The sequence below is a fragment of the Rousettus aegyptiacus genome, unplaced genomic scaffold (assembly GCF_014176215.1).
Source record: "Rousettus aegyptiacus isolate mRouAeg1 unplaced genomic scaffold, mRouAeg1.p scaffold_m13_p_10, whole genome shotgun sequence".
Taxonomy (NCBI): Eukaryota; Metazoa; Chordata; class Mammalia; order Chiroptera; family Pteropodidae; genus Rousettus; species Rousettus aegyptiacus.
Window position 1 is genome coordinate 99,005,219 of NW_023416285.1, and position 22,786 is coordinate 99,028,004.

At 67.0% G+C, this 22,786-nt stretch overlaps 1 protein-coding gene across 1 annotated transcript in view; it reads left to right on the forward strand.

Moving 5' to 3' along the window:
- The window catches only part of ADARB2 (adenosine deaminase RNA specific B2 (inactive)), a 190,643-nt gene that overhangs the window by 140,362 nt on the left and 27,495 nt on the right, over nucleotides 1–22,786 (forward strand). The window contains exon 4 of the mRNA XM_036226693.1: nucleotides 15,286–15,400. Within this exon, the coding sequence (XP_036082586.1) occupies nucleotides 15,286–15,400 (115 nt within the window). The remainder of the gene's footprint in view (nucleotides 1–15,285; nucleotides 15,401–22,786) is intronic.

Below are 22,786 nucleotides of genomic sequence, written 5' to 3' on the forward strand. Positions count from 1 at the left end.
TTCTGACTGTCCTGAGTAATTTTCTGTCAATGGGGATGTGCGTTGGAGATGGGGGTCTGCAGGGCGTGACCCAGGGGCTGTCTGTCTCCCTGTGGTGAGGGTGGGGACACCGGCACAGTAACGGGTGACCCCACACACGCTGCCCCTCTCTCTGACAAGGACAGACTATGTTCCACGACACTTCGGAATTCACAGAACCTCCCGCAGAGTGGTCTCACATGATCATTGAGTGAGCGGGCACCGTCCAGCAGATGAGGACACGGAGGCTCGAAGGCGCCCCCTGGACCCCCGGCCCGCCAGGGCGGGAAGCGCCTCTCCTCGGCTGGGGTACCACCGCCGCCGCGCCGAGCCACCACGTGACTAGAGGAAGCGGGCGAGGCCACTCCCCTGGCACGGTCCGAACACGGGTCCATCACTATTTCTTGTCCCCTAGAAGAGTTTGCCTGTCCGATGTCACCTGCAGCCTGACCACCACTCCCCCGCCTGTGGGTGGCGGTCCTGCCGGGAGCGACCGGTGCTGGCGTTTAATGGGGGTCCCAGGAGGTTCCGGCCGCAGGAAGGGGCAAGCGTGACGGGTGCCCGCGGTCGCCTCCGCCGTGTGGCCTTCCACCGCGCACCTGCCCGCGGTAGGTTTCGCTTCTGCTCTGTTCCTGCGAAACGCGAGCAGGACAGCACTGGGAAGGACGTGCATTTCACCGTCCGAGCGCATCCCGCGCTGTCGTCAGCGGCCCGGCCGCACAGCGGGCCTGAGCAGCGGACACCTGGCGCCCCCTCCCACCGGGGGGCCCTCTCCAGTGCGGCCGGTTTCCTGGATCCGGTCAGCAGGAGCCCACACACTCCGGCAAGTGACAGGACCAAGGTTGCGGGGGAGACAGGGAAGCACATCCCGGAGAGAGGCTGGGACTTCGGGGTGTTGCCCACCCACATGCAAATCGGCCCTGTCCCGGGCCCTAGCTCCGCCTGCGCCCCTGGGTGCACCCTCGGGCCCCCAGGGGATGGGAGGGCAAATGGAAACAGCCAGTGAGACTGCCGCTAAGCCCCCAAGGGCACCAAGCCCAGATCTGAGGACGGAGCTCATGAGAGGCGTGTCTGAAGGGCGACCCCATGGGAAGTCGCCCGGAGTTGTTAAACCCAAGACATAGTTACTCAGATCTTTAAAATTATCCTTTCCTGGAAGTAACAAAGTGACGTCGGATCCCGACTGTCTTGGCAAAACTGGGGCTTGTGACCATATGCGGAGGCGGTGGACCCCGTTGCAGGCAGGAGAAGACGCGGGCGGGGCCTCGTGCCAGGACGTGGGGCGGGGCCTCATGCCAGGACGTGGGCGGGGCCTCGTGGTAGGATGCGGGCGGGGCCTCGTGCCAGGACGCGGGGCGGGGCCTCGTGCCAGGATGTGGGCGGGGCCTCGTGGTAGGATTCGGGCGGGGCCTCATGCCAGGATGTGGGCGGGGCCTCGTGCCAGGATGCGGGCGGGGCCTCGTGCCAGGACGTGGGGCGGGGCCTCATGCCAGGACGTGGGCGGGGCCTCGTGGTAGGATGCGGGCGGGGCCTCATGCCAGGATGTGGGCGGGGCCTCGTGCCAGGACGTGGGGCGGGGTCTCTTGCCGGGCCTCGCAGGTGTCCCCATGTCCCCGCCCCCTGTGGGAGGCGCACGTGAGCACCGTTTTTAAACTGCGTCTACTTGCCGCCGTCATCGTCATCGTCATTCTTCCTAACAAAGCAGCCACGCGAGGTGGACGTGCAGGGGCGGAAACGCAAACCACAGAGCAGGCTGAAACAGCAGGTGCAGCGGATTCGGGCCATCAGCAAAACGCGCGCAGGGAGGGCCCTCCGCAGACTTTCTGGAGATGGAATTATTCTATTCGCCACGGCGGTGCACATGAAAATGATTTCCTTCCAGCCGAGCAGTGGCGGCGCAGGGGGAAATGGCCCGGATCCGGGCTGGGGCTCTAACCGGGAGAAGAATGGCGAGGCTGCATTTTGCACACGCGCGCGCAGGCACAGACGTGCGCACACCTGTCAGGACGGGGGCTGCGTTCGCAGCGAAACGAGGGGGAATCGATCATTTCAGTATTTGTCCCCAGGGCTAAAGGCAACAGAAATCTTGTTGAGTTTTAGCCAGACGCTGTTTCTGTTCATGCAAAATGGAGACTTTCGGCCCCGGCGCTTGGTCTGGGCCCCGCGGGCGCCTGGGCTCGGGACGGAAAGCCAGCGTGGGAGGGGACGGAAAGCGCGCGCGCTCTCACGAGACCCGCCGGTACTGCCTGTCATTCAGTGAAACGGCCCTCCGCTTCCTGAGCACCCCGTTTAGAGGAGCTGCCGTTTCCCTACTCGAGACAGGAGGGCCGTGGCGACCCTGAGGGTCGTGGTGCCACCAGACGCGACGTAAGCGGCTGTCCGCCCGCGTGTGCGCGCCGGGGCCCCACAAGGCGAGCTGGGCCCTGGCCGCCTTACCCACGAGGGACCCGAGCGCTGTAGGGCGACTGGGCCCCACCGCACGATTAGGGACAGAGTCACTCCGGAAACTGAATGACAACCGGGAGCATCTCCGCCCCGCGATCTGAGCGGGAATGAAATTGAGGACTGTGAAGTTCATACCCACTTAAAAAAAATTAAACTTTTAACATTAATTGCTCCCGAACATTCGTGAGTGCCCAGAAATCCTGACATAAAAGCTTTAATTTCTATGCAAAGCAGATAGGATGATTGAGTTATAATTAAAATGGTAATTATACCCTTAATGCTCCATATTTGACTTTTCAAAAAAAACGTTATGCTCGAAGGAAAGCTATTTAAAGATCAGAGGAATGTGTTTGAAAATGAATGTATTCAAGACATTTTAAATCTTTTAAAATCCAGTTATTGATTTTTACATGCTTTCAAGTGTAGTCTAAAACATTTTCTTCATTTATTTTGGTCGATGGAAATAATAAAAAATCATTGGGACGTGAAGAGCTTAAGTGCAGGCAATATTCTGGAGGCTGGTATTTAATGTGGTAAATATTTGAGATGTGGGGGGGCGGGGGAGGCCTGAGCATGGTGGCTCCGAGCCCCACCAACGGCGGGCGGGGAGGCAGCTGGCGGGAAGCCACCAACCATCGTGGGCGACCGCCTGCCTGGCTTCCGGGGTGTCACTCTGGGCTCGACGCCTACAAATATGACATTTCCTCTGATCCTCTTGTCGGCTGTTTAGAATTACAAAAGAATACCTAAAGCCGTAAGTCAAATGTCAGGGGGCATCTGGTGGTGCCACGCCAATAGCTCCGTGCGCTGGGCGGAGTTCTCAGGGCGCCCCTCGCCCGCTCAGCTGCACCCTGCGCCCATCCACACCCCACGCCCGCTAGAGCGGCAGTCTGGACCTGGAGACCGTGGGGCCGGATCGCGCGGAGCTGGGGCCGACCTCCCCCCCCTCCCCCCACCCCCTTCTTCCACGTGCCACATGCCACAGACCCCACTGCTCCCAGCGCCCTGGGCCCCGGGCTCCTGCCTGACGGTGCTAGCACGGGCCTCGGAGGCTCCCAGCAGCTGTTGACAGGTGGAAGGCCTTGGGGGTGGCCATGACCATGACAGGGAGGGGGTGAGGCTATCTGAGGACCTGGTGTCCTGAGCCTCCCAGTATTTCTTACATGACATCTCTGTCTCCTCTTTGCATTACAAGGAAGATGAAATCTGTTCTAGAAAATCCTGCAGACGTCCGGGAGCGAGCAAATCCCCGGGGTTTGCATGGGCGGCCCTGGCAAGGGCTTCGGTTTCTCCTCGAGACCCTCTGCACCTGGTGCGCCTGCAAGGAATTTCCATGCTGCTGCTCCTGCCGTGTGTCGACGGGGGCGCCTCTGGGGAGGCCTCGTCGCGGGGGTGGACACTGTCCCTGCCCCTGGGGACCGCAGGTCGGATGGGAGCGGCCCACCCTCTGCCATCTGAGCATGGCGGCTGCAGGCCCTGAGGGCTGTGGCTGGAAGGGGGCAGTGGGCAGCAGGGAGGGAGAGCTACGCTGGGCTTCACCCCATCCCCTCCAGGCTGCAAGGAGAGGAAGGACAGGCTTGGGGTGGACGCTGGGCGTGAGGGGACATCTGGCTTCTCCCTCGTTTGGAAGGACTGCCTCCCTGGCCTCCTGAGGGCCAGTGCTGGCCGGCACGCGCGGGTGACCGCGGCCGGGAGCAGCAGCAGGGTGCACGGCCGGTGACCTCAGTGCCCGGGGTGGGGTGGGGATATGGGAGTGAGCTGGCCGCTTCTCGGTTTTGCTGGTGAAGACACGCGTGCGAGGTCATCGGCGTGGATTTTCTAGTGACCTTGACGGCCAGCGAGGACCTGGAGCGCCCGGTCTGCGGGCCGCCAAGCGCCCCCAGGCGCCGAGTCGCCGGCACCCGGGTCCTCCACCGGCCACACTCACCGGCGTCCCAGGTTGTCCCCCACTTCCCGGGCCAGTGCGGAGGAAGCCGCTGGTCACCTCTGCTCCGCGGGCCCCTCCCCCGCCCGCACCCGCGGCCCGGTCCACGCGGCCCGGTCCACGCGGCTCGCTGCCGTCCTCTGCATCTTCCTGTCCCCTGTCTGCCTGTTGACGAAACCCAGACGGCTTCCACGGCCGCAAACGCCGGTGGCTCTGCCATTTAGCAGGACGCTTGTCACGGCTGGCGACGGGAAGCGGGCGCGCCTTAGAGCCGCAGCGACACTTCTCGTGACCTGACCGGGTGGTGACCGTGCAGCTCCCCGCGTGGTGACAGGAGCCCAGCCGCCCGAGGGGATGTTCCCGCCCCCCCCACCCGACGCGGTGGGGTCAGGGTCAGGCAGAAGCAGGCTCCGCCCACCCGTCCTGCAGAGAGCTCAGAGACCGTGAAGCCCAGAGCAATGGCGCAGCGTGCCTGAGAGCTGTGGTGGCCCCCGGGGGTGGCCCCGACCGGGCTGGGCACGGCCAGCACCCCTGGCAGGGCCTGGGGCCCAAACACGCTGTGCCTCCTTCGTTCCCGGCCCTGCAGAAGCCGCCAGCAGACCCCGCCTCCCGGCGGGGCTCTGGGGGACGGGGGTGCTCCGGCAGTGCCGATGAGCGCGTCCACAAACGAGGCGCCTGGGACCGGGAGCCGGGGCGGGGGGGGGGGGGGGCGGGAAAGGTGCTTTTCTGTTCCGTTTCGCCTCTAAGCTGAGCTATCGATTTTGATCCTGTGTTTCCACGCGCGTTCATCTGAGCGACAGACGCCCCTCCTGGGGGGCCCCGGGGAGGAATGGGAGTCTGGTAATGTAGGGCCCGGCTGGGGCGGCGGGGTCGAGCTGCTCACCGGCGGGAGCAGACATCCCGGGGGTCAGGACACCGGCTCAGGCATCGCTTCCCGTTTCCTAAACTGCTCTTCGGTTCTCAGGAATGCTCGGGAGGCGGCCCATTTGTTCAGAAGGAAGTGCGCGGCCCTGGGCCCGTCACTGGGCCGCCGTCACATGGGGGTGGCCACTGGGGGAGGCCCCAGGCCTGGCCCCGCCCTCACCGGAGCTGCCAGGCAGGCCTTCCCTCCATGCTCAGGGAGACGCCCCGGGTGGCCCCGAGGGGGTGCGTCCGCCCCGGGTCAGAGGACGCCGGTGGTGGCTGCCGCTCACTCGTCCCCCTGGGACGTCGGCCCAGTGACCAGCCCCGCAGTGCCCCCGGGGTGGGCCCGCGCCCGGTCCCGGCGCAGACCACCCACCGCTCGGTCTGCCCCGCGTGCCTGAGGCAGGTGCAAGCGCGTGCTCGCCTCCCTCATGCTGCGGGCGCGTCGCGGGCCCCTCGTGTCTGCCCTGGGCTCGGCCTCGTCACTGCAGGCGCAGGCGCCCACGGGTGTGACATCCTCGTGCATCTCCACAGTGCACCTGTGAGCCACGCGAGACCCCCGGGCCCCTCCCATTCCCGCCACGGGGCGTCGGGTCTAGGCGGCACCCACGCTGTGCGTCCACCCCAAAGCCGAGTCGCGGGGGCACCAGGAGCACAAGCAGCAGCATGGATGCCGGCGCGGGCCGTGTCCGGCAGCCCGCACGCTGTCCCCGTCGCTGCGGAGTGAGCTGCGTGGAGACGCACCCACGCCAGATCACACGGCACGAGGCAGAGCAAAGCTCGGGGCCGAGCCCACGCCGTCCGCTTAACCCAGCCACACTGTCCAGCTCACTACGGCCTCACGACGCCTGCCCTGCTGTCTGGCTTCTCATCCGCTCACAGCCACGTCTGGACCAGCGGGGGACCAGCATGGGCAGCGCTCAAGTCACCGAAACCCATGTTCACGCCAAAGCTGCCATTTCAGGTATCAGGCCGAAGTATACACCGTCGTCGCCTCTCGTGGACCAAAACGTGGCCCATCCCACGTGGTTCCGCTTAATAGTAAATCCAAGGGACTAAGCTAGTCACTGTCAGCCTAAGCCTGTGTCCTCAGGGCTGCCGTGACAAGCACCACAAACGGGGGCCCCAAAGAGCGGCGCTCCCCCAGAGCTGGAATCCGGGCGGCGGCAGGCCTGGGGCCCGGAGGACGGTCTGCCCTGGGCCTCCCTCCCGCCTCCGGGCTGCCGGCCGCTCTCCTGGGGCTCGTAGACGCCTCGGCCCTCGCTGCCTCCGCCGCCACATGTGGGCGCATCCCGGTCGTCCGCGTCTGTGGCGGGTTCTGGGGCAGAGGGCATCGTGCGGCGCTTGGACGGGCCTGCAGGCGGGAGCCCGCATGGCACACGGCCGCGGGCGGGGTGTGTGTGGCGAGGCCGCCCGGCGGTCCGCGGGGGCCCCGCGGGCCAGCTCGGGACCCTCCTACCAGCCATGAGGCTTGGTGGGGGCACAAGGCCAGCGACCGGCAGGAGGCCAAAAGCTGCTTGTTCGGGGTGTTTTTAAGTTACTGAATGTGTAAAACAAGGCCCTCCGAAGCCTCCCCCTGATGACGGCATGGCAGGCGGCCGGGATCAGTGGGCCACAGAACAGAGCCAGCCCCGGGCAAGGACGCGGCGCAGTCTTTCCGGAGCCGCTCCCTCTCCCTGACATTGTCCCCAGCTCTTGACATGAGATCGTGGTGCTCGACCTTCCTGTGACCAAAACGGCTTTGAAAGGCCGAAATGCGCACACGGCTCGTTTCGGCACGTCTCTGCCTGGCGCCTGCACGGCATGTCCCCGCGTGCTCTGCAGCCCCCCGGAGGGCAGGTCTCGCGCTGTCACTCCTCGGCCCTTCCTCCCTCCCGGTCGCCTCCACGCCCCCCGCCCCCGTCGACCAGCCGGCCAACACGCGGTGGCGTGATCTGAGCAGACGGGTACCCTGCGGGCCGTCCGGGGGGCGCTGAGTTTGAGCGGCGTGAACGCTCATGATGGAGACGTTTGGGGTGCCCACAGCAGAAGGAGGGGCGAGCTGTCCAGCCCGGGCAGCGGTGCACGACCACGCGCTGCCCGCGCACGGAGACGTCCCGGCCCCCCGCCCACGCACGGGGACGACCCGGCCCCCCGCCAGCGCCCTGCAAGCTGCCAGGCCTCCCGGGGCTGGACCTTGCAGGCGGGGCTGGAACCCGCTTCTGCTGCGGGACGGGCGTGGTCGGGCCCGGTTTGGGTTGGTCGGGGGCCGAGGTCAAGCAGAGGACGTGGTTGGATGGAATCCCATGAAGCCGTGAGGTCAGGGGAGGGAAGAAAAGGCGCAGCGGTGAGCGGCCCTCGCCGGCAGGGGGCTCAGGCTCTGGTGCAGACTGGGAGGCGGCGGGGGGGACGAAGTCCCGGGGGAAGCCGCAGCCCCCCGCGCAGCCCCCCGCGCAGGGCAGAGCGTCCGGGCCACACGCCGGTGTCCGCGAAGCCGCGGGCTCCCTCAGCGGCGTCTGCAAACGGCCTCAGCCTCCCGGAGTCTGCAGAGCCGGCCCGGTCCTCACGCTGGTCGTGAGCGGAAGTGACCGGTGACGCCCGTCCGAGCTCCTGTCTCCTGCTCTCACACAGCCGGTGACGGGTTCCAGCACGTCGGCCTCCGCGGACGCCAGGAGTGAAATCTCTCCCGGGAGACGGCACAGGGACACCGCGGGCAAGTGCCGATCGCGCCGGCCACAGGTCGTCTCCGCGGCAGGGAAGGTCCACGTGCTCAGGCCGCAGCCGATGCTCAGCCCCCCCCCACGCACACAGACAGGCACATGCACACACACACGGACACACCCGCATGCACTCACACACACGCACACGCACACACATGGGCACACACGTGCACACGGACACACACACGTGCACACACTCGCACGCACACACAGACACACCCGCATGCACGCACACGTGCACACATACATGTGCACACAGACACACGTGCACGCACTCGCACGCACACACCGCCCGACAGCACTCCCGTCCCTCAGGTCGTCCGGAGCTGCTCTCGGATCTCTCCTTTGTTCGTGCTCCCTCCCCGCCGGGCCCCCTCCCCCCCTCCCGCCCCCCTAGACATCTTCTGCTCCGCGTTTGTGCCCAGAAGGACCCTGGCCGCTGACACCGGCCAAGCCTCAGTGCGCAGGGCCAAGCCGCGGGCTGCAGAGCCATCTGGACCTCCTGCCGGCAGGCTGGGCACGGTCTCTGGCAAGATTTTTGTCAGATCGGAGAGGGGTAGGGGTCTTGAATGAGCCGCTGTCTTCCAAGGTTGCTGTCAGAGGTTTCTCCTCTTGTCAGTTACGAAACAGCAAAAACAGACAACGAGCCGGGGACACCGGGAGGAAGTCGCGTCTCCAGAGGACGCGTCGCCCGCGGCCTCGGAGCAGGAACGAAAAGTAAAGGAGTTTTGCTCTCCTCAGAGGCTGGACAGACCTCGGGGGCATAACCACCGCTCTGGCGTCCGCAGGCCCCATGGATCACGCTGCCGGCTGGCGCCGAGGAATTTACAGCGTCCTTGGCGGGCGGCACCCTCCCGGCTCGGTGTCCCGTGTGGCCTGGTGTTGACGTCTGTGCATTCGAAGAGACGGTCACGTCTCCGGGCCGTAGGCCGACCTACGGCGGGCGCCAGGGTGCCAGCGACGGGTGTGCGTGCGGCGTCCCCAGGTCCGGAACGCGGGAGTGATTTTCCCGTGTGTGGAGTCGGGCCGAGGGGCCGGGCCGTCTCCCTGCTGTGTGCGGCGAGCGCGGCGCAGGGGGCCCTCCGGCCTTGGCGTCCGTGAGCCCGAGGGCCCCTCGCCGGCGGCCCGGCCCAGGCCCGGAGCCCGGAGCCGCCGACGCGCTGTTCGCAGTTACTGGGCCGTTTCCATCTCCTCATTCCTCCCCTCTGGAGACCCCTCTTCGGGCAAGAGAAAAGCGGGTTGACCAAAGTCACGAGACGAAGGGGGCTCGGAGCGTACCCTGCGCAGCACGCGGAAGCCGGAGTCACGTGGGCGTCGACGGTGAATGTCGCGGACAGGCGTCCGCACCCTCTTTTCCTTGGGCACCTAGTCCCAGCTTCCCTGCGATCCCGCCAAAGCCGGGAGGGAGTCTCGGGCCCTGCGTGCCCGCCGGGGGCCCGCTGCCCTCCGCAAGGGTGCGACGCTGCCGCTCGGCGACGCCGTAAACCCCGACGCGCCCGAGCGGCCCCCGACGCAGGGCCTGGCGAGTCGGCATCCTCGAGGGGGCGCGCCGGTGAGAGTTTGAAGAGTCTCGCTAGACCCGGACGCAAAACGTCCGCTGAGCGCGTCGGAACGCACAGGCCTCACGCAAACGGGGGCAGTGCGTTTTGCGCCGCGGCCTCGGTCGGCTGCCCGCGGCGTTCCTGATTCCAGCTTGGAGGTGATGGTCGCGGCAGCGGCCACTGTGCCCACGTGTCACCGAGCGGCGGGTGTCCTGCGGACGGCCACGCGGCCGCCTGACCCGCGGGCGGACACGAGCTGTCCGCGCACCTGTCGGCGCGCGTGGGCTCTCCGGCCTCGGCGTCCGGACGCCCTCGGCGCGCAGACAGCCCCTGAACGACTCCACCTCGGGAACAGGGGCCCAGACGCCCCTCGGCCCCGGCAGCCTGCCAGGCAGACGTCCTGGACCCCCCTGTCGCTCTCCACTGGGGGCACATGGCGCGGGCGGCGGCCGCGCATCCTGGAAACGAGGGGCACGAGGCGGACCAGGTGACCTGCTTTCCAGACACAGGGCAGGAAGGAGAAGGTGACGTGCTGAGCCTCTGCCACCAATGTAACCTGAACCGGTCACATGATGTGCCCCTTTAGTTAAAAACAAAGATCTTCATCTTCCCTGTTTCTTCGATGTGACTCATCACGTAGAATTTTAAAGTGCCAGGGAAGAAGGTTAAAGCGCCTCACGTCTCTGAGTCGGCCGTTCCGACGTGACCAGCCGCCAGTCCTATCCGCCACGGGCCCCGAGGGAGGCGCGTCATGTGGTCTCTGACCCGGGAGGGCGGCGGGGCGGCCTGCCTGTCGCGGTCGCCCTGGTCATCCCAGCCGGCAGCCCTGAGCGTGACCGGCCTTCCTCCCTCTGCCTTGGCTGACGGGGCACCCCCCAGTCGCTGTGTCCCCCAGAACCCCTCCAGCTTGTGGGCCGCGCTAAAGAGAAAATGCTCCGTGACACTCGTCGGGCGTGGGCAGGAGGCTGTTCGAGGGGACGGTGAAGGGACCGGGCTCAGTGTGCCTGCAGCGTAGGGCGTGGGCGTCACTCAGGGGGAACCCGCCTGCCAGGCCCCCCGCTGAGGCGGGCCGAGCCACCGGCCGTCCCCTGGGTGCCCGAGGATGAGGGGCCTGGTCCGGTGTCGGGGGCGGGGGCTGGGCTCTTGCTGAAATCGGTGGCTGCAGAGAGGGACACAGAAGTCCAAACGCAGGGGGCGGACGCAGCTCCGGGCAGCGGGGGCAGGGCCTGGGGGCGAGAGCTCCTTCGCCACACAGCAGGTGTCAGGCAGCGTGCGCCGGGGTCGCCCGAGCAGCCTGCGGGAAGCGCCACCGAGGCCGCCCCCACCCCAGGTTCTGGTGCGGACGGGGGCGGCAGGGCCTGTGGGCCGCGCGGCTGTCCCCGGGGCTCTCCTGCGGCTTCCTCCCCAGGACGCCCCGTCTCCCACCGCCGGGCGTCACTTGCTCCCTGAATGCCACAGTGAGGGGTGCCACGGAGCACGGACCTGCGTAAGAGGCTGGAGTCGCGGCTCCCGCCCATCGGGGGGCCCCGCCTCGCTCCCTGCCCTGCAGCGGCTCGAGGCCGGACACGGGCTTGGCACGCGCCCTGGGGTCTCACGCGGCCCGCGCGTCCCCAGCGAGGACGGTCCCTTCTCTCGCTCATCAGTAACGTCTGCGGTGAGGGCAGCCGCCTCCCAGGGGCGGAGTGAGACCCACGGGCGCCTGGCCCCGGACGGGCGGCTCGGCCCCGAGGGTCGTTGGCCGCCGTCTGTCGCGCACGCTTCGTGCCCCGTTTGGTACGGCGGCCTCGTCCGTCGTCTCTGCCCGTCATGAGCGTCTTGCTCGACGAGTGCGATCGGTCCTGGTCCCTGGGGACGGGGACGGAGGTGGAATAAACTTGGAAGTGGTGAGAGGCAGCCTGTGCTCCGGCCCTCCCCAGGCCGCGCGGACGGCCGGCTTCCCAGGGCCGCGGCCCCGCGGCGCCTGTCCAGGCCCCGTCCCGCCCGCCCGCAGGCCTTCCGAGGCCCGTGCACCGCCAAGGCGGTCACTTGCTTCGGGGCACGGTGACATGCACCCACACTCGGGCTCCCGTCCACAGCCTAAGGGTGAAATCAGAGAGGACGTGACCCAAAGCCGAGAAGCGGGGTGCAGAAGGCCGCGCGGCCAGCGACTGCGGACAGCCGTTTAGTGCTCACCAGTGGCCAACTGCAGCGTCCTCCAAATTAAAAAACAGTAACGAACTCAAAGCTGATAAATGATCAAGCCAGTGGTGCGACTGGCGAGCTTTTCCTCATGCAGAATCGATGATGTTTTCACTGAAAGCGACCCCGTGGGGTGGTGACACGTGGTGACCTCGTCTGCAGGACCCAGAAACGCTGGTGTCGGTGCCCAGGCTGCCTGGTGAACCCCACCGAACCCCGTGGCCTAAGTCACCGTGGTCGCCCATTTGCTCCCCCGCCTGCCCTCCGGGCGGGCTCCGGGACGGCGCCCCTCAGCCCCACGTGCCCTGGCCCGGCCAAAGACCCCCGAGAGGGCGGGTCCTGGGGAGCCGGTCGGTGCCCGCTGCTGGCAGGGTCCGTGAGGGGCACCTGGGACAAGGCACAGGTGCGTGATGTGGAGGGTGCTCGACGTCACCTGCCACCGTACCCGCTCTGCTCTGAGGTTGGGACACTCTCCACGGAGCGGGCGCAGGGCTGACCTCTGGCCGGGGGTGCATGGGCGGGCCGGCAGGGGCTGATGCTGGCGCCGCGTCTCGGGGAGCGCCGTCTACCGCAGCCCCGTGTCCCCCCGGCCCCGGGGCCAGGGCACGCGAGCCACCCCGACGAGCCTCGTGCCACTCCCTCAGGCACGGTGCCACAGGCGTCCCCAAACACAGGTCTGGCCATGCCTGCCGGTCCCGGGCTCCAGGACCGGCCCCGGCACACGACCCCCACCCGGCCCGGCCCCACGTCCGCTGCCCGGTGCGGGCTCCGAGGGCGCGGCCACGACAAGGGGCCTCCTCACGCCCGTGCCCAGGCCCCCAGCCCTCGCCCCTGGTCCCTGAGACCTCCAGGCGCCACACGGGCCGGCAGACGGGGCCGAGGAAGGCACAGGTCCCGGTCCCGCCCCCAGCCATATGCAAATCTGACCTTTGTGGCGTTTCAGCACGACAAAGCTGAAGACAGGGTTTCAACAGGAAAATATTTACCGAAGGATTTCTTCTTCATAATCTATCGATTTTAATATCCTTACCATTTTGGCTGAATGTCAATTTTACCCCGAGGACCGCCACTGCAGATCTGAGCACATTTTATTTATTTATGGCATTCGAAACATTGGTGCTGGGGACGGGGGTGGGGTGGGGGGGGGGGGCTTGAGACTCCCGGCGTGGCCACGAGACCCGTGTCTTTCCTGTTCGGACGCCGCCGCGATTTGCCTCGGACACCGGGCCGCGGGCGGGCGCTGACCAGCGTTTTGGTTTCGTTTTCCCGTTAAGTGTAATGACACAGCGCGTTAGCCGCGGGTCCGCGGGGCCCGCTGAACCCCGGGGCTGGGCGCGCCTGGTCGTCACGCCGTCCCCCAGAAGCCGCCCGCCCTCCTCCGGCGGCTCCCGCTCCGAGCGCCCGGCCGGTGCCCAGCCGTGCGTGAGCAGAGGCAGGCGGGTGCGGGCAGGCCCGGCCGAGCCCCAGCCCAGCGAGGCTTCCGGGGTGCAGGGCCTCAGCGAACCAGGAGCAAAGGCCGGGGGGCCGGGAACGACGCGGCAGAGACGCGCACAGGGGTGCGGGGCTGGGGGGACACCCGGCTCACAACATGTGACGATAGACAGACATGTGCTCCGCCTCAAGGCGCCCGGAGCCGCCAGCGGGAGGCGGGAGGGGGGGCCAGCACCAGCCCTCGCTCCCTGGTTCACGCCAGCAGGACAGGCTGGGTGACCCCGTCGGTGACATGCCACGGAGCCCACCCGAGCGGCCATCCTGTGACCTCAGACGTGCACGTCTGTGCGTCTGGCCGTCGGGCGCGGATGGAGGGGCTGGTGCTTGTCCTGTGCGCCCCACACCCCAGCGCTGAGGTCAGGCTCAGAAGCTCTGCCTCAAAGGCGTGTCCCCAGGGCCTGGCCCTTGAGTCGGTCCTGCGACCCTGCCACCAGCCCTGTCCCCGACCCCGGGAGGCCCGCGTCCTGGGCCCCGCCTTCGCCCAGCCGTCGTGGTGGGGGCGCCGAGGGCACCGTGTCCCCCGCTGTCCTCCCCTGGAGCCGGGCCCTGGCAGCGTCGCCGCGGCCGAGGCACAGCGCGGGACGCCCCGCGGAGGCTGACTCGCCACTTCCCCTCACTCAAGAGGTCGGGCTCGTCCAAGAAACAGACGTGACGCGGGGTCGCCGAGGAAAGCAGGCGCCCCTCCGTGACTGCACGGCCAGCTCGGATGGGCCGCGAGGCCTCGAAACGCTCGTCCGCGTCCCGCGCCCAGAACCCTGGCCGGGTCTCTGCAGGGTCTGAAGTGAGGCTGTCACCAGGGGCCAGCGTGGCCCTCGACCCGGTGACGCTGTCCCTGTGAGAGGCAGAAGAGGGGACAGTCGGGGGGCGGGGGAGCCACGTGGAGACGGAGGCAGAGGTGGGAGGGACACGGCCGCCAGCCCAGGGACGCCCGGGGCAGGAAGGGCCGTCCCCCGGGGCCTCTGAGTGAGCGCCACCCCGCGACACCCCGACTGGACTGTGGCCTCCACACCCTGGGGCGACAACTCCCCGCCCAGTCTGTGGTCATTTGTCCAGCAGCCCCAAGACTCACAGGGGCCGGGACACGAGCCTACCCTCCCGGGACCTCAGTCCCCAGGTCACAAGGACAGCACGGCCCCCAGCAGTCAGCTCCAAAACCCCAGGGTCCCGTGGCTCGCGCCCCAAGGCCAGGCGTCTGAGCTCCTCGGGCGGAGCCAGGGAGGCCCCCAGGACACGCGGCCCTTGCCCACCATCCCCAGCCAACCGGGCCTGGGCCACCCCTCCAGGAGGTGACAGGTTGCCAGGCCCTCGCGGACGCCCTAGGGGTTTCCGCAGCTGCCACAGCACTGCAGGGAAAGGCCCCGAACCCCACAGGCGCCGGCCCCACTGCCCGCCCCGTGGGACGGAGACAGCAGAGCCACAGCCCTGGGCCACTCGGCCCCGTCATGTCACGTGCGAGGCCACTTCACGGCCACTCGAAAGCGGGATTGTGTCATGTCGTGTGTGTGTGTGTGTGCATGCGTGCAGCACGTGTGCGCATGCGTAGATGCATTGTCTGGACATGTGTGCACATGTGTGTATGTGTGCACACACGTGTGTGCATCTCTCTTGCATGTCTGTGCATGTGTGTGCGCACACGTGTGCGCTTAGGCCCCTGTGCGGAAACGTGGCGGGCGGAGGTGGTGAGGCAGCCGCGGGGGCAGCTCGGCCGGGACGGCCCGTGGGACGCGGGGGGCAGTCAGAGCCAGCTCAGCAGCGCTGAGAGGCGGGAGCTGGCCGCCCGCCGTGCAGGCCCCGTGGACCCTGTGCGTGCTCCTCCGGGGGCGGAGGAGGGGGGACATGGACGCACCCGGCACGGCCGTGCTCGGGGGCAGGCGGGCTCCCGCTGGCGCCGAGCTGGGCGATTCCTCGGGGGCAGGGCTCACAGTCCGTCCAGTGTGACGTCGGAGCCTCCCCGAGGCCTGGGGGCCAGGGGACGGTGTGTGTGCAGACAGGGTGGCCTGGGACGCCGCGCGTGGGGTCGGGGCTTTGCGGGGGTGGCGTGAGCGTCGGCGCTCAGCGTCAGAGGCCCCGTGCTGGTGTCTTGCAGGAATTCGCCGATGCCGTGTCGCAGCTGGTCACGCAGAAGTTCCGCGAGCTGACCGCGGGCCTGGTGGCCGCCCACACCCACCACCGAGCGCTGGCCGGGATCGTCATGACCACAGGTAACGCCGCTCGCGCCCCTGCGGGGCTCCCATCGCAAGGAGAGGAGCCGGGGTCCGCCGGTCGTGGGCACCACAGGGCCCTCCCTTCCCTCCGAGGACCTGGGCGCAGAGCGGGCGAGACCCCGCGGCGTGGTGGCCGCGGTGGCGCCCTCACGCCTCCGCGCGGCTCTGCGCACGCTCCTCCCGGTCTCCGCGAAGACAGGAGGACGTGGGCCTGCCGGTCCCTGGCCACCACACAGCCCACCTCGCTGCCCGACCGGGAACAGCCGGAGCCACGGCCCGGCCGGGCCACCGAGGAGCCGCTGCAGCTGGCGGCCAGGCCTCCGTCCCGCCCTCCCTCCCCCATGCGGGTCCTCTGGGCGCCAGGAACCCCATCCCCGGGGGGACCCTGAGTCCTCCCGCAGGGTGCAGGCCCCCTGGTTGCTGTCCCAGGAACCGCAGGATCCTCGCCCTGCCAGCCTGCCCCCCGCCCCGCCCCAGCTCAGGGACGGCGGTGCGTCTGGGGTCAGGGGAGGACGTGGTGCCCACCTCGGGGCAGTGGCCACCTCCACAATCAGGCCAGGAGGACGGGCGGCAGCGTGTGACGGCCAGTCTGGCTGAAAATGTCTCAACCGTGTCTCGTTCCGGAGTCCGGCGTGACCCGGCAGCCACCTGCCAGGGGTCAGTTATCACGAAACTAACCGGCTTTGCGTTGAGTTCCACACATTCTGCACGTGCACGTGAAGTCTAGGACTAGAAAGGGGCCGTCTGCCTGCTGTCCAAACGTGCGTCTGTTAAAAATCAACGAAGACCAGGTGACTGGCCCATTCCCCCATCGCCGGAGACCCTGGAGCAGGCGCCGGCGGCACGAGGGCCTGTCTGTCACTTGACCCTTCCGTTGGGGCATCTTTTAACGTGGGAACCAGAGGCCTCCTCACGGTGTAATCTGGTGAGTGGGACAAAGCTTACGAAACGCGCCGCAGGTGACATCGGCTCATCAGGCCACGTTCTAGGCTGAGGGTGGCTGCTTCATGGGTGGCTCTCGCCCGCCTCTCCGCGTGACGCATCTGCCCCTGTGGCACGTGTCCCCCCCACCCCCGTCCAGCCCCGTCCAGCCCCGTCCAGCCCCGTCCAGCCCCGTCCAGCCCCAGCGGGCTGAGTCGCGTGCTCCGCATGCCGGGCACCATTCTGCACACACCAGGGGCCGAGAGGAGGCTCCGCCCCACCGGACGCAAGCGCCGGGAGACAGTGACAGGTGCTGCAGGCGGGAGCAAGGGCTCAGGCTGGATCCTAGCTCCCTCGGCCACTAGAGATGCGGCCTTGGGCCAACGGGCGTCTCCGGGACTGGGGACAACACAAGTGCCCTCTGGGAGGGCCCTGCAGAGGTCGGACGCGTCCGCGAGCGTGCGGCACTTGGGGGACACCGACCCCCCTAGCAAGCGCTGCACGGGGCTGTCAGTAACTGTGCCCCGTCGTGGGCGACGGCTCACCGAGCAGCCCCCGGGTCCCAGGAGAACCGCGGGGAGCCCCACAGGCCAGGCGCCTGCCTGCCGCGGCCGCCGTCCCCGAGGACTGGGCCGTGAGGACAGAATAAACCCGTGTGGAAGCATGAGGGTAACATGCAGGGTCGCAGAGGAGGGTCCTGGCAGGTTTCGAAATTCAGAGTGTCGCGGATTCTTCTGCCAGACACCGGGCTGTCGCAGCTCACGTGAGCACAGCCTGACCCACGAGCGGGGGGCGGCGGGGGGCGGGCACACCCGCCAGCGTGACCCCCTCCCATGCGGTGCGTGCCCAGCGCCAGGGGCGTGCGTCCGGGTTGCTCTGGTGAGCGGCGTTGCGGTGCGTGCCCAGCTCCGAGCGGGGAGGCCCCGACGGCTTTCTGCTTTTCCAGCAGACTCGAAGGCCTCCTTGTTCCGAGGCCTTGTGGGGAAAAGGCACGTAAAAGCCAGTGAATGTGCTGCTTAATGTGCATGCGATTTAGCTATCGAACTAAATTCCTGATAGGAAAGGGAGACTTTACAAGGAGAAGCTTCACCAGTCACTTGCGGACACTGAAGAATAAACGGCTGGTGTGCTTCCCTGAACAAAGAGCCGATTTGATAAACATGTCGATTTAAGAGATTAGGGAGAAACGTGCGAAATTCCTAATAAGAGTATTTTAAAATATTTATTTACTTACAGTCGATGTGCCATTTAATCTTAACTCTAGTTCAGTTATTCAAGCAAATTCCTAAGAAACTCTGAGGCCGAGTGATGGGTCTTATTCTAGTCGCTACATGTATGTCACGACGTTACAGAATGAAGTTCGTTTTGGGATAAATGCCATTGCCCCTGCATTTTCAGGTGAGATGCCAATTTATCCGCATGCAAAGCCCGTCTCATTTACTAGCCTTGGGCCATTTTGTAGCCATTAAGGGAAATGCAGTAGCAAAAAAATGTGCATTTATGAACGGCTTTTACTTTTATCAAAATAATGGCGTCGTGTGGCAAACTCCTCACACAGCGGTGTTCTCCTGGCTTTCCCTGTGCCCCTCGGGGACCAGCCGCCGCTGGTCGTTTCTAACCTCTGTTCTCGTTACTCCGAATACCGTATCGGTTGTTTATTTCTGGATTTTCAGTTCTAAATAGTACCTACTGGCTCACACCGTTAAAATCTGATGCTTCCTTTTCGTTATTGCGCCCATGATTGGTGTGATCTTAGGTAACGTTCCTGAACCTTTATGTCTTACACTGTCAAGTTCAGAGAGCACCCTCGCTTCCTGTTCGTAAAGGTGTGAGCCATTCAGTTCCCCGCGCGTCTGAGCTGCTTGTGCATTTTTTCCCTCCTGCGGTGTCTCTGATAAACGCCTCCCCCCATACGTGTTTTCGTGGCATTTCCGATACTCTGAATGAGTCCCGTCTTCCCCTCTCCTTTCTCAACACACCCCGAGTCCCCTCCGCCCCCTCGTCACTGGCCCCGTTCATTGATTTTCAGTCATCGTCTTTCATTTTTCTTACATTTTTGTCCGAATGTCTTCACACGTGAATGAATGTCACACTGATCGTCACAGGCCCTGGGCACATTCTCCAGTAAGTTCTCACCCAAACATTAAGGCTGCCTGGCCCACATCCCTGCCAACCAGCAGCATGACCTCGAGGTGGGGGCTGGAGCTGGTGGCTGGCGAGGGACCACCCAGTGCCAAAGTGAGGTGGGCTTTGCCCGCGAGGTAAACGTCGCCTCAGACCCCTGACCTCAGTTCCTCCCACCTGAGACCCCGCTGTTCCCCCGAGAGACGCCGCCAGCCGGGTCCTCCCCAGGAGCAGCTCAGCGTCTGCCCAGCAGCTTGTGGAGACTCACCTTCCCGGAGAATCTGGGGGGTGCACACCCGACACCCCAAACCTCTTTCTCCCCACGCCCTTCCCCAGTGACTGGCCATTACTTTGGCGGAAAATTATTTACACCAGCGCAAGGCAAGGAGATGAACAGGACGCAGGAGCTGGACACCGAGCCCTGGACGGACGCTCATGCCGGGGAGGGCAGCAAATGACCACGTGGCTTCGTGGAGCCGATCTGCATCGCTGCCACGTGGGGACAGAGAGGTGTGGTGCTGATGGCGTGTCCACGAACGCCCTCGGCCCGTCAGCTTCCAGGGAGCAGGACAGCAGCTGGCTTGATGCCCTGGCTTTGCGGTTACGTTTAGACCACCCAGCGCAGGACAGATAGCACTGGGCCCCTGTGTCTCGTGCATGCCGACTCCTGGCCCAGCCTGCCGGACTGGGAGTCGAGGCCGGAATAATTCACAAGGCGGCTTCGGAAGGCCCTTGGCAAGAGCCGAGGAAGGGGACTGTCACCTGTGCTGAGGACGGGGGAGAGGGTGAGGAAGGACGAGTCAGGGGAGGGAGGCTGGGCAGGGGGACGGCAGGGCGGTGGGGGCCATCGGCCCCGCCAGTGCCTGACTCTGCTGCTGGCCCTTAGCCAGAGTCCAAACTCACCGACCAGTTGGTCAGCAGCCTCCTGAGCCCAGAGCACCTCGCGCAGAGGAGAGCACGGGACGCAAGGCAGGGCCGGCAGGGGCGCCCGCCAGGAGGACCGCTCCCCGCCTGGAGCGCCGGCCCCGCTGTGTGTGGGCTCCTCGCACCCGCTGTTTCTGGCTTTCGCTCAGCCAGGCGTCCTGCTGGCCATGCTGCTTGTCACTCACGTGACCCTTTGATCTAAAGAAATGAGTCCCCAACAACCCAAGTGCAGGCCTGGCCAGTCGGGTCGGGAGGGTGACCGTGCCGGCCCAGTAACCACTAACGGCTGAATCCCGCCCCCTATTTCCTGGGGGTGGGGTGGGGGGTTGCAATGGCATCCTCACAATGCTGGGGTTTGGGGACACGGCTGGTACCTCTTGTAAGCTAGCCCGGCCACCCTGCATCTCTAAAAGGTGGGTGCGCCTCCCCGCGGTGCACCGTGCTGGGGTGTGGGCCAGGACGCCGGAGTGCGGGGACCAGGCCCCCATGTGGTTCGTCCCACATGCTGGGCCCCGGGAGCAGCTCAGGTCGCCCTGCTGGTTTTGGGGCTGCGCCTCCTGACTCCCCTGTCAGTCCCCACGGCCGCTGGCCCACATGGGCCCCGGGGGGTGGGGGTGCTGCCACGCGGGCAGAGCCCGCGAGGGAGGGGGTGGGCCATGCCCCGGAGGCGCACACTGCCCTCAGGGTCCTCCGCCAGCCCAGCTCCTGCATCGGGGCCTCTGACACGGAGCAGCAGCTGCGTCCTCTGCTCTGACCGACTGGCGGGGGAGGCCCGTGAGGGGCGCGAAGAGGGCCGCGGGACCTCCGCCCAGCCCCCACGTTAGGCCGGGGAGAGTTAGGCTTTCGTCTTAGGGAATGTGTGTGCATCAGACACGTGTTGTCACGCAGTCAACCAGCGGCTGAGCCGTGACTTAGCTGCCCGCGCAGGCCTCGTGTCCCCAGCTCCCACGGGCCCGGCGCGTGCCGCTAGCTGTGTCACGGCTGGCCCTCGCCGCACCGCGGGCAGCGCCCCGGCTCCGGGAGCTCGGCCGGTGGGTCTCGGCGCTGCCTCTGGGCCGTGCGTCCCGCGCAGACTCGCCTGCGCCCAGCGTCCCTCCCTCCCGCCAGGCCGCGTGGCGACCTCGTTGCAGGACGAGCCCGCCGGTCTCGGTTTCGGGGTTCCTTTCGTTTTTCGATGAGGCGACAGTCGTGCTGTGTTGCATCGGCTCCAAGCGCGGTGACGCGGCTGGCGCAGCGATGGGGCGCGGCCTGCGCGTTGACGCACCTTACGGGGACGCGGCCCACGTGGTGACGCAGCCAGCGCGGTGACGTGGGCTGCGCGGTGACGGGGACGCGGCCCACGTGGTGACGCGGCCAGCGCGGTGACGTGGCCTGCGCGGTGACGGGGACGCGGCCTGCGCGGTGACGGGGACGCGGCCGGCGCGGAGACGCCCGCGGGGCCCAGGGCCCTCCTGGCCGAGAGCCGCCTGCCGCGTGCCCCGGGGCAGAGTCTCAGGCGCCTCCCCTGCGGTTTTCGCCCGAGCGTCCTGGGGCTTCGTGCGGCCTCGGCCGCCGTCACGTCTGCGCTTTCGACGGTGTCCAAAGGCCCTTCTGTGAGGGGCGCGGAGGAGAAAGAGCCACCAGCCGGCTCCGTGCCCTCCACGCCGGGACAGGCTTCGGTGTCGGCGACGGGGGCCGGGGACGGGCTGGAGGTGGGGGCGCCGGGAGGGACGCGGGCGGCCCGGGCACCCCTACAGCCCTGGCAGCGCACGCTCTGCGCACGCGCACTGCGCACGTGGGCGGCTGTGGAGCCGGGAGCCACGCCCCGTCATTCGGGCACCGTGTCCCCCGTGCAAGCTGGCCCTTCGAGGCCCGGCCGACGCCGTCTCCGTGTGTCAGGTGCTCATAGGGTCACCCTGACGTCTCCCGGCACCCCATCCCCTCCAGAGGCGTCCGCCAACCAGCCGCAGCCCGCACCGCCCCGGGCACTGCTCCCTGGTGTGCCCGCCTCCTCCCCGCCATCGGCTCGGGGTGTCCCGCTTCTGCACCCCCTGCGATAGTTAGGTGCTCGACGCACGTCGACTGGAGGGAACGGGCATAAGATGCGCCCTGGGGGGCTACCACACGACTCACTGCGGGACTTGGCCTCGGGGGCGGGTCGGGGCTGCGGGCGGAGTCGTGTTTAGGACGCCCCCGAAGGTGCTGTCGGCTGTTCCGGACAAGTCTCTGTTCTCACGTGACCAACACGAGCTCCATGGTGGGTGTAAGCGAGGAGAGAACAAGTGGCTTCTCACGTCACTGCAGCACGTGTGACTGGGGATCGAGGTGTGTGCGGAGCTAACGGCTAAAATGGCGGCTCCCCGGTGACACTCGTAAAGGCAGACGCCAAACGCGGGACACGGTTTTCCCGAACCTCCAGAACTCGGTAGCACCAGCTCGACCCCCGTTTCCCTCACGACGCAGTGAGTGGGGAGCTCACCTGACCACAGACTCGTGCCTGGGTAGGTCAGAACCCGCCCTGCTCCTGGCCCGAGCCCCAGAGCACAAGCATCTGGGGACGGCCACCGCCCGCGCCCTCGCTGGGGAAAGCCCCCGTCCGGAGGAGGATGCTCCCCTCGGCCATTGTCCGGCTGGTCCCCACGGACCAGTGTGCCTGCAAAGCCGCTCGAGTTCAGCGGCCGCGGGGAATTTAGAGGGTACAAGCAGAAACGAGGGGGGAGCGGCTTTGCAGGAGGAAGCTGCGGCTCCAGCAGGACAGACGCTGGGCTGCGGGGATGCGGGGCGCGGAGGAGGGCCCCTGCCCCCAAGCCCTGCTGCGCTCCCCACGCGCGGCCCCCCACGACCGTCGCTGTGGCTTGTCGCAGAGTTGGGGTCGTGCCGTGTGGGCCCTCTCACACTCGGTGGCATGCACTTGTCCCTCCGTGTCCGCACGGCCGCTGGCTCACGTCTCCCTCACGAGCGCTGACCCCCCATCCGGATGGGCCGCGGTGCATCCGTCCACGCTGACCGCAGGCATCTCGGCCGTGCCCAGGCTCTGCCAACAGCGAGCAGAGCCGCCACAGCCTCCACGTGCCCGTGACCCACGGGGCCTCGCCCTGGCACGTGGCACGCAGCAGGGAGGTGACACTATCTCCAGGCAGCCCTCTTGTTGCCCCGGCATTGGTGGATCGGGGTCTGCGTCCCAGGGTGAGACACCGGTCGAGGCGCCTCACTGCTCACTGCTTGTGACACAGAAGCCACGGGGGCTTGCGCAGCGACTGTACCTTGGCAGCCGGTCCACGCCTGTGCGTCTCCGGCAGAGTCTCTCCTGGGTCCTCCAGAGGCTCCCGCACACACGACCCCTGGGGGTGGGGGGAGAAGCAGTGGCCCTGAGCAGGAACTCTGGCCGGCCACGGTCAGAGACGTGCATTTGGGCGCCTGGGCACCTAGTCCGTC